Source organism: Papaver somniferum, chromosome 7, assembly GCF_003573695.1.
Source record: "Papaver somniferum cultivar HN1 chromosome 7, ASM357369v1, whole genome shotgun sequence".
In the NCBI taxonomy this organism is placed as follows: Eukaryota; Viridiplantae; Streptophyta; class Magnoliopsida; order Ranunculales; family Papaveraceae; genus Papaver; species Papaver somniferum.
In genome coordinates this window covers 128,766,759-128,778,409 of record NC_039364.1, presented here as the reverse complement: position 1 = coordinate 128,778,409, position 11,651 = coordinate 128,766,759, and the positions used below count along the sequence as shown (strand labels likewise).

The 11,651-nt window shown below is 36.0% G+C and overlaps 1 protein-coding gene across 1 annotated transcript; it reads right to left on the bottom strand.

Moving 5' to 3' along the window:
* Positions 1 to 888: 888 nt before the first annotated feature.
* On the bottom strand, positions 889 to 3,157 carry LOC113293589 (zinc finger protein JAGGED-like). Its single transcript, XM_026542181.1, has 5 exons — positions 3,058 to 3,157; positions 2,724 to 2,839; positions 2,211 to 2,357; positions 1,877 to 1,961; positions 889 to 1,489 (listed from the first exon to the last, which is right to left on the bottom strand). Coding segments are annotated over exons 1-5 (858 nt in total). The 5' UTR covers positions 3,060 to 3,157; the 3' UTR covers positions 889 to 981.
* Between the last annotated feature and the right edge of the window lie 8,494 nt (positions 3,158 to 11,651).

Below are 11,651 nucleotides of genomic sequence, written 5' to 3'. Positions count from 1 at the left end.
CGAGAATCTATGGAACACGAGAGCAGACAAATATTAATCAACGATTTTCTCTTTGGATGTATTCTAAAACTTCACGTACGTAGTGATTAACCGGACACTGCTAAACTTCGATCAGTTTTTCTACTCAGCCTGAATGCATCAATCCACCACCTTCGGCAGTATATAACAGTGATTAACATTCACTGTTAATAAAATAATTCCAGACGTTCCTCCTCGTCTCACGCCACCAACTTTTAGTTTAGTCAGAATAAACATTAATTCTAATGCTAATGAGTTATCAGAGTACGCACGTTCATATGGAGGGTGGTTTTGAATTGCATTTCTTAAACACAAAACAATGTACACTGATGTATGCATATATGATTGTCCCTCAGTTCGGTCCAATGGTGCAATCTTGTGTATGTATGATCTATATATGAGAGAGAGACAGAACAGAGAGAAGAGAGAGATGAATCATGATAGAGATATGACAATCAAGTCATTGAGCTTGACTCCAAATATCTAAGACAGAGAATCATCAAAAAGAAGAAACAAATAAAAAATCTTTCCCATGCAAAATGAACTTCAAATTCAAGTAGGATTGCTGAACATTCAGTTGCGATCCAATTCCCTGTCCATCAAATCCGACCCCAGTCTCTGGTTTCCTTTTCATCCCTTCGCTTCTCAAAGTACACATAAATAAATAAAAATACCCTAGCTTCTTAAAATAATTACCCTCCCATATCAAAAGACAAACTATCATGACTGTGTTTATATGATCATTAGTTCACTACTGCTTAAAATTTTTTCAGAACACTTAATAGAAAAAACAAGACAAAAAATGAAAATTTCATCCTCTTGCATGACTCGATTTATACGTAAACGTTAATTCAGTTTGAGAACGACGGGACAAAGCTGGTTAACTAGATTGCTACTCTACTCATTCATGATATTACAAAATCTTAAACCCATGCATCTTGAAACCAATTGATCGGAAGAGAATCAATGTTGTTGTTGTTGTGTTCTTGCGCAAGTGCTAGGTCCCCAGAGTAGCCCATCTTCATGACCACTTTGCATTAGCGATCCTTCTATACCTCCTCTACCTATAGTAGTAGTAGTTGCTGTTGTAGTTCCAGATAGCGGTAACACCCGGCTAGTTCTATCGGCATCATGTGGGAAAACATGACCTAAAGGAGCACCAATACAAGTGTAATTGGATTCAGCAACTCTATTAATGAAGTAATCGTTCATTAGATGATGCGGTGGGTATTGTGAAAGATAAGACGGTAGACGAGATGACGGTGAAGTTGAATATATGTACTGTTGATGTGATGGTGGTTGTGATTGTAAGACTGTCGATGACGACCCAGAAAATAGTCTTGCTGGGTAGATAGATCTGAATTGTTGCTGAGATGGGTCTCCTCCAGCAGCAGCACCACCACCTTGATGATGAAAGTTCACCGCTGGCATTATTGGTCTGTTCCCGCTATTTAGGTTTGGATCTCTCAACCTATCGATAGGTTTTCAACCAAAATAACAACAAAGGCACACAAACTTATCAATAAAAAAAAAACATCTGATCAATAACGAAAAGAAAGAAAGAAAGAGAGGGTCGTGAGCCTAGCATTAGCAGCTAACGAGTTAATTTTTACAGCTTTGAATAACTTCTTTTTAGAAGAAAAAAAATGAATTAATTATATAGTTTGTCTAGGGTTGAAATCAAGACTGAAAGAGGATATTGAAATGGTTAAATCTTCTTTTTGTTTTTTGTGTTCTTTCTACCTAAAGGCGCCGAATAAGGATGAAGAAAGAGAGTATAAAGTGTGAAAAGACCATAGAGCAGACAGAGAGAGAAGTTAATGAAGTTGATCGTATCAGATTTGAATGTCATAATTACCCTATATGAGTGCACCCTTGTGCGGCTAGGGGATCATTACTGAAAACTAGCTGCCGAGCTCGATTTAGTTGCTCTGTCTCTCTCTCTGAAAAACAAAAAACATCCCAACATATCAAACATCAAATCAAGATTCCTAAACAACACCAAGGTTTCAGCATCAAGACATGACTAACTTTGTCTGCTGCCTTCATTACTACTATGTGTGTATATATATTTGATTAATCAAACAGTAACTTTAACAACATAAAGCTACGTTCAGAACACAGTGGTAGATAGATTATAATTTAGGGTATTAATTGTAAAAGCAGTTACAGAAACTTAATTGCTTGATTACCTTGGCGATGGCGATTCATGTGGCCACCAAGAGCTTGGGATTTGCAGAACTTGAGAGAACAAAACCTACACTCATAAACTTTACCACTCTCGTCATCTTTTCCATCTTGCTTTCCATTACTGCTACTTTTCTTTTTCCTAATAAACCCTGCAGTAGGCCAAGGCAACAAAAACTTCATTCAAAATTTAAGAAACTGATCACTCCGTTTTAAGCACCTACACTAATGAGACCATTTCGTGAAGTAAAAGCAACCTCCTATCATTTATTCTTTTGCAAAATTCAAAGAAACAATTGTCAATCGGTCAAACAGCAGAGAAATGAAAAAGAATCCATTGACTAAATAAGATTCTTCAACGGAGGGGATGAAAAGCTTGAGAGAAGCAAACAATATTGCACTTGGAAAAAATCAGTTCAAGAATGGGAAACAATGATATTTTATGTACTTTTCTTTCTGTTTTCATGAGGTATATCTGTTTATATGTACCTAAATTAAAAATGAAAACTTTCACTCACTAGTTGATTCAGTGGTGGTTGCCGGAGAAGTCTCCTCAGAAGCCTGATTTCCATCGATTCTACTTAAATCCTCAGGAAAGTTGTTTAGGTCTAGTGGGTTAGTCCCCTCAGGTCTCCTGTGAACATTGACAAAAGAAACATCAAAAGGCAAAGAAACAAATACACAGCTATACAAGTTATCAGATCAGTAGCAACTAGCAAGAAGAAAGGAAATTCTCAAGAAACAAGAATAGGATGTTGAAGAAGATAAGGGATGATCATGGGATGAGAGTTAGGGTTCTTAAAAATGGAGGGAGTAAGGAAAGAAAAAAAGGAGAGATGAGATACTACTTACATTGTACTCAGAGAGACAGAGAAAGACAGGAAAAAATAATTATGTAAAGGAGAAGAGAAGTGTGGGGTGAGGGTGGTGGGGAGAAAGAAGAAGCATAAGAACTTCAGATAGGGGGGGATAATAAATAAAAGAAATTATAACACTTCAGTTTAAGACTGGCAAAATATAGTGAAGGGTAGTATGAGTGAAGCTGGGGATGAGAGCTTGAAAGTTCTCTATCAGTTCCTTGGTCTGATGCTTTACTATCTCTCACTCTTCTCCACTTTTATCCTCTCTCTCTCTCATGGGGTCTCGTGACTAGTTAAGATGGTGTGAGTGAGAGCTTATTAATTAGCAGGTAGAAATGTTTTATCTTTTTAAAGAGAGAGGGACATTAGCTTTGTTTGTTTTATCTACTTCTTCCAATGGTCTAGGGATTAATGCCCTATTAGCTACTACTGAGAGTATGTCACACTCGAGAGATATAAAATCAGATTCATTACATTGAGGGATCAAGATTCAAAAGCCTGAAATATATTGTAGAATAAAAATTATTTTATTATTATATGAGACTTGCTATAAAGTTGAAGGCAAGCATATCTATGAAACATGAAATGTCCATGTCCTTTTTGGCCACCTCTTTTCCCTTCCAATTAGCCTGCATATTAATTGCTAGACTTTTTTCTTTCTGCTGATCAATAATACAAAATGCAAGGTTTTTCATGTTGAAGGACAATTACCACCAGCCAAAAACCCTACAAAAACATGCTGCCCTACTTACCATGTTTAGAAAGGCATGCTCTACATGTATATGTACATTCATCCCAGACTCATTTCTCAACAGCTGCGTGCTGCTGCTTCGTTCAGCCCTCTCGTACCATCTATTACTGTGTGCTTGTCATGACTTGTCCTATATCGATCGATGGCTTGGTCGGAGAGAGGATACGCACTACTTACATTTACATCCTATTTGAATTCCTTCATGAATATCGTTGCACAAGAATGCATAACATACACTGCCATTTTCATACATGTATTTATACTTCATTGTGACCAAGGATTAGCTCAGTTGTTCAGAAACCTGACTCTCGTCCTGCTGAGTAGGTCTTCACTCTACAGTTTGGAGATCCCATAATCCTCTTATGTAAATTATGTGGAATCATATTGAATATTTGACGATACGTATCTTGCTGAAAAAATCCGGTCATTCCTTACCCACCACACATCGTCTCTCGGTACGTTTTCTCAAAAAATCCGACTATGGGGTGGGATGCTTCTACTCGATCCGAGGAGTAGGCTCAGCACGGTTTCAGATCTGCCAGGGGCAGGTCCGGGCTTATACCATGTACCAAAAATATATATACATAATTAACTCTCTTATTTGTTGATGAAATACTGTCTAACTAGCTACAAACCTTAGTTGATTCCCAGGCGCTTTAATGTTTATCTTTGAAAGGCTAATATTATTAGGAACCAAATATCTACGGTCACATGGAAGACATAAATAGTAGGAGTAGTAAACAAGTTAGTATGATAATCCACGGTGCACAAGATTGTGTCATGCAAAACATTCAAAATATTTACCAAAGAACAAAGAATAAGACACGTGTAACAGTAAAACATGAAATGAACAAACCTTTGTGTGTTGTTAGCTATGCAATGATCTGATAAGATGCACTTTACATTAACGGTTTTGGTTTGATTTACCGTACTGTCAAATCTTCGTAACTTAATTGCAGAATTTATTGTTACTTACCAGAGTAATTTTATCTCAATAAAAGTCTCATATGATCACTATAATATGATTATTTTATTCATGTCTCCTCCATTTCTCATCTATCTTCCGACTCCCAGATATATATAGCTACCAAACAACTTAAAATATTAATTGTGATCAGTTGGTTTAAGGTTGGATCTTAAAAGAAATAAAACTATGTGGAATGTGGTTATCATATCTTATTAATTATTGGAGATGTTTGTTAATTAATTACTAAATGACTTTTAGACTATAACGACATATACAGTGATTTTAAGTATCAATCAAGGTTTGAAAAACAGGTCATGGCTCAGGTCACGGGCACTAAGCGTGACCGTTATAACGCGTTTTGACGGGTGTGAGCACGTTTCAGACAAAAATCGCGTTGTTTATACGTTATTCTAAAATAACGGGCGTTATAACGGTTAAATACAAAATGAAAAAGAATTATGGTTTGAAATTCCTATATAGCAGTTACAACGTGCGTAAAAACAGTTATAACGGGTTTAATAACGTTGTTATAACGTTTTCTATATATTATTATTTTATTCTTTTATTTTTAAAATATAAGTTATAATTTTTTAATCTTTAATTTAAAATATAAAGAATTGCAAGAAAATATTTTTATATTCTTTTTTATTAAAAAACGGTTATAACTGACGTGAAAACGGGAAAAATGGTCTAAAAAACTTACGTTAATATGTTATTTAGATGGAAAAAACGTAAAATTCAATTTTAGAAAAACGGTTATAACGTGTGTGAAAACGGGAAAACGGTCCTAAAAAACTGCCGTTATTTCCTATTTATCGTCATTATATAGACACGGGGTTCGGGGACCCTCACGACCACGATATATGGGTGTGATTGTTTTAACGGGTGTTTTATTGAAAAAAACGGGTGTTTTTGGAACCTTGGTATCAATTAACCAGCTCCATGATAAAAGAACAAACACTACAGACTACAGCCATGTAAGCACATTTTACAAAGAATTTCCTATGCATACACTTGGCCATGTATATTCATGGGGTACAACATTGCCTAATCACATGAACTCATATATGTCCATGCAGAGCCGATCCTGAGGTTAGAAGGGCTTTAGGAAAACTTAATTGTAGGGCCTTTTATACGGTCAAAAGAAATTCCCCCATAATTTTTATATAACTCGATTTTCATTTTCAACACTCAAAGTGCCCGTTAAATACACATATAATATAGATCAACAAGTATTAAATGTCTTAGCGTAACTCGATTTTACGATTGGAATATCATAGTCAATATCTACTTATGCATGCTGCAATACAATTAAGGAATTCATACTTATTGATTGTAGACGTATTTCATGACACGGGAAAACCCGTAGCCTAGTGGTTATGTTTTGATTTAAGTATACCCGAGGTTAGGGTTCGACTTACCTCGCCAGCCAGCTTATTTTTTTAATTTATTTAAAGAAGAGAAAGGCCCTAAATGGACTTTGTGGAAGAGGAAGACTGTCATAATTAGAAAAACGGGACTCAAATGGTAAGACAAAGAACACCAATTATGGGCATGCCTAAAATTTTCAAGGCATACAAAGGACTAGTCCTAACTTGGGTGACCTTATAAGGGGTATCCTATGGGGGTTCAATTACCTATATGACCTTAAATCCATTAAATTACTACTAATCTATCCCTAACCCTAATACAAAACCTATAATCAACTACACCTAAAATCAGTTTTATTCACCTTCTTCTTCTTCCTCTCCACAGCCGAACTCCACCCTTCCCTTTCTTTTTTTTTCATCGCGGAAATTTAATTGTCGATTTGTGAAACTATATAATGGATCGTCGTAAGGCAGTATCTCGTTCAAATCGATCGATTGAACAACCTATTCATGAAGAAGAAGATTTAGAGAGTGAAGAACAAACTCAAAATCAACCACAAAATCAATCGGAAGAAGAGATTGAAAAAGAACCAACGCCGGAAATGAAAATAAGAAGGTTAGTTCTACAAACCCATCTCATATTTGATGTTTTTGATTGTTTTGGTCGATTTAATTCGTCAAAATCATGTGTTCTGCGGCGGTTACAGGGTATGGTTCGGCGTAAAACAAATGTTAGATGTGCGCCGAGCTGTTCTTGAAACTGAACCCTGAAAGTGCATATGAACGGCTCGGCGTATATCTGAAATCTGTTTTGAGCCGAACTTAGTAAAACAGAGACTTATATTTAGGATCGGCTTATTCGATGGTGTTAGTTTTGTGCCGAATATGTTTTGTGAATTTCAGAAATTTTGCATGTGCGTAGGATCGGCTTGTATGGTAGTATTAGTTTTGTGCCGAATATGTTTTGTGAATTTCAGAAATTTTGCATGTGCGTAGGATCGGCTTGTATGGTAGTATTAGTTTTGTGCCGAATAAATGTTGTTTGAAATTCAGAAATTTTGCATGTGTTTAGGATCGGCTTGTATGGTAGTATTAGTTTTGTGCCGAATAAATGTTGTTTGAATTTCAGAATTTTTGCATGTGCTTAGGATCGGCTTGTATGGTAGTATTAGTTTTGCGCCAAATAAATGTTTCAATTCATAAGTCTAGATTCCGCGTATTCGATAGTATTAGGGCTGCGCCGAATATCATTGTTAAAATTTCATAAATTTTACAAGTGTGTAGGATCGGCTTATTTATATGATATCATGTTGCGCCGAATACATGTTTGAGTTCATAATCATAGGTTCGGCTTATTCGACAATATCGGTTGTGAGCCGAATACAGGGTTCGGCTTACTCGACAATATAGGTTTTGAGCCGAATATTTAGGATCGGCGTATAATTATTTTGTGGTATGAGCCGATCCACTCTCTGTGTAAGCTAATAAAAATTTCAAGACATGATTCATACTTGCGCCGAATTAGTCTTATAAATTTCATACTTGTGTCAGGACCAATGCCGCGGGTAGGGAGATGTTGAAAAAAATGAAGGACAAAATTGATTCCAAAACACCAATGACCGTGGAAGAACAAAACTACCTCTAAAAAAAGTGGTATGCAATCATCAACAAAGGAGAAGGACCCGAGGAACCCGGACAAAAGCCTACCACCAAGAAGAGGGGTCGTGGTTAAATGTCCTTTTATGTTTCCAACTTCCTTTTAATGTTTTTCTTAAGTTTTAAGTACACTTTTATGGTGTTGCAAATGGACCTGTTCTCATCATTGTCTTATAGAATTCTTTGTTTTTACGTAGGGTTTGTAACAATCGTTGCCGAATATAGTTCACTTCATTTTCAGGGGGCACCGGATTATTCCCTTCCATAAAAGGACCAAGTTGTTCCGCCGTGACGTAATAACCACAATTTCCATCGCCTTGCACGTCGTCCATTGCTATAATATGCTCATGAATTATTGGCGATAGATCTTCCAAGTAGTTATCGTATATAAAATTGATAGGCCTCATATACCTACCGGACTTATCTCTTTTGGGTCCTCTCATCCTACCAATTTCATGTACGGTTCTTTTCTCCTTTATCTTAGTTTATGAAGGATACATCTTAGCCTTCCCCTTGACATCCTCTTTACTATCCTTAGCTTGTGACGGACAATCATTATCATTCACCTCTTTGTTACTTGTTTCCGATTTTTGAATACTCGGGCGACCTCGTTTTTTTGGAACTTTGACTTCTTCCTCCTTCATCAACTTCTCAATTTATTTCTTTGCCTTTTCAAACCTTGCATCATGGTACTCAACGCCGGATGGATTCCTTTTAGTAGCCAATAGTTCCTTGTTGGCTTGTCTAGTTTGAAAATTATTAATTTTCTTACTCTTCCTACCTTTCGGATCACTCTTCTCCGGTTCCAAAATATTTTCTTGGGTGAAAGGATACATGACCGGCATCATGTTGTCCCATAGGAATTTCTTTTGAGGTTGGGACATATTCCTATACATCTCCGCCAATTTTTTCCCATTTGTCGTGTCCCATATCTCTAGATCATCCTCATCGTCTTCGGTTGGGAGAGGATCGAAGCTTAATTGTTTCCAAAAATGGTCAATATCCTCAAATGGTATGATACCATCCTTGTACCGAAGTAGGTCATGGCGGCATGGAAGTCCCATAGATGTCTTCATTGTACAAACACACTCTTCCTCCAAGGTGGCGCCTAATGTCTCAATCAAATCCACTTCTTTCATCAACAAGTCGATGCATAGATGGGAGACTTTATAAGTTAATTCCCGTAGCCAATTAGTACCATAATTCTTGTGTCTAAACATAAGGTCATGCTCGAACGCGGTTTTAATTCTCACAACATCACTTTTGAAATATTCATCAATTGCATCAAAAACCGTGACAAAAGTGTCAACACAACCAAAAAGGTTCTTCTTCAACCGATAATGAGCCGACTCTACCATACTTGTGGCTTGGTTGTCGAAGTGTTTGTGCCGATTTGTGAAACAACTCACGAACCTTTCTTTATTAGGTTCCAACACATCTTTGACCAAGTAAGTAATGACATCGGGGTAGGCGGTCTTCCAATGCTTAACAAGCATTTTAAAATTTTCTTCATAGACATCCTCGGTGATTGACCATATCAAAGCTTCCCATTCGCATTGGAAAGAAGCCCACAACATCTCATTATGTTCATATGCTTTCAAGAATTCCTTCTTTTTCTTTACTCGTGTCTCCAACGGTAGCTAAGCAATATTCTCTAATTCTTTCAACTTAAGTGGTTGAATTATCGGTTGACATTTTTTCCTCACATTGCACCATATGTGAAACGTACAAAGAAAATTGAATGCATCCGGAAATACCTTCTTAATAGCATACATCAACGATGAATCTTGATCGGAAACGAACACTTTAGGAAGAGCACCCTCCCGGAAGATTAACTTCAATTGTTCTAACCCCCAAACATAACTCTCTTTCTTCTCGTTTTTCATGAAACAAAAAGCCACGGTGACCGGTGCCTTTGTCGAAGTATGCCCCACAATGTTCATCAACGGCATCTCATATTTATTAGTCTTGTACGTGCAATCCAATATAATACTTGTGGGAAGCATAGAGCCAATTGGGCGCATTCCGGGTGGGCAACTGTTGAAATTTCCTATATGGTAGACACTGATGATCGATTAAAGATGGAAAATCTAGTTGTTTCTGCTACGTACCGGTTCTCGAGGATCGACATTCATGCGGTGGTAGTGATTTTTTCGAGATGCTGGTGTTGGCCACTTGTTACGGTTTTTCAATTGCGGATTGCGAGTGGTTGGTTCTTTTATGTTGGTAGGTTATTGGGTTCCCTTTGGGCCGCACATTTGGATAAGCTTTTTGTTAGACTCGATCCGTTGGGCTTGCTACTACCTATTTTTTAGGTTTGTGTTTTCATTAGTCCTAAGCATACTATGGCTAAGCTCATGTTTTTTATTTTTTATTTTAAATTTAACTTTATTATTTTCGTTGGATAAGCAAAAGCCGGACCCGACTGTTTATCTAAACCCAGCCAGTCGGATTGACCCCATTGTCAGACCCAACTCACAAACCTAATTCCACAACTATACTAAGGACAGAACGTTCCGATGGGGTATGGAATAAAAGTTGTTTTTCTATACCATGTGGCATGACAAATCTGTTTCACCACTGTGGGAAAACTGGCAAATATATTAGGTAAAACTGGCAAATCTTAGATAAAATGATATATTTGTTATGATAAGTAGGACCCTTGTTAATAAAAAAATTATTTGAAATACAACATCAGCATCACATGTGATGGGATTTTGTTTTTTGTATGATAGAAAGGGATTAATCTCTATATATGTCTATTTAGCTCGTTAATTAATTATTTTTTTGGAAATAATTAAAAATCAAAACCAAGTCCATTAAAATCAATATGCTGAGATTCAGATCAACCAAAAATAAAAATTGAAGATCTTGATTTTTATCCACACCTTATCTTAATATATAAGATCAGTGATTATATCAAACATTGTGTACTAAATTAGAATACCCAAATTGAAAACTTAACTTTTTCTTCAAAATCCAAAACATAATCTACCAATTTACCACAAATTTATAAAGTCAACATCTCTCATTGTTGATTAACATCTTTGAATGTTAATCAACATCACATATGATGAGATTTGAGATTTACTGTCGATAGGAATTTTTCATCTTGATTGTGAAAACCTAAGTTGCAGACATTTTTTTTTTTTTGAAACTAAGATAGATACAAAGATATATAGTTATATAGTGTTTGATTTTATATAGTGTTTATAATCATCTTATCATCAACTCTGATTATAACAAAATCAGACTTTGGATTGAAGAATAAGAAGAACACAAGCTTCATGGAAAGCATATACTCCCTCCGTCCCAAATTAGATGAGCTAGTTGGTTTTAAATTTTGTCTCAAAATAGATGAGCTATCTCTCTAATCAAGGAGATATTTCTAAAACTACCTTTTTAATTGATTATTGTTACTATGAGAAATATATATAATTTGATAGCCATGTTTATATTCGTTAAGTAGGTGTTTTAAAATGCTTTTCAACGGCATAAAGTTTATGAAAAACTGTCGTATAGTTTAAGAGATAAATTATTTTTAAATCTTACTAGTTATTATCCATAAGGGTATAATTGTAAAAAATACTTAAACATACTCCCTTTTCCTTCTTGCCTTAAGAATTGTGCAAACTACAACCAACTCATCTAATTCGGGACAGAAGGAGTATAAGATTAAGATAATTTTTTTTTTAATAGTTATTGGTCATAACAAGTCAAGCGTAGTTTGACATATGTAATACATTGTGAAAAATGGCAACATTGAATTCCCTAGTTTGGAGGTCTGGTGATACATGTGTATCTTCCTCTCTCCGGGAACTAGTGATCCTCAAGAAGGATTG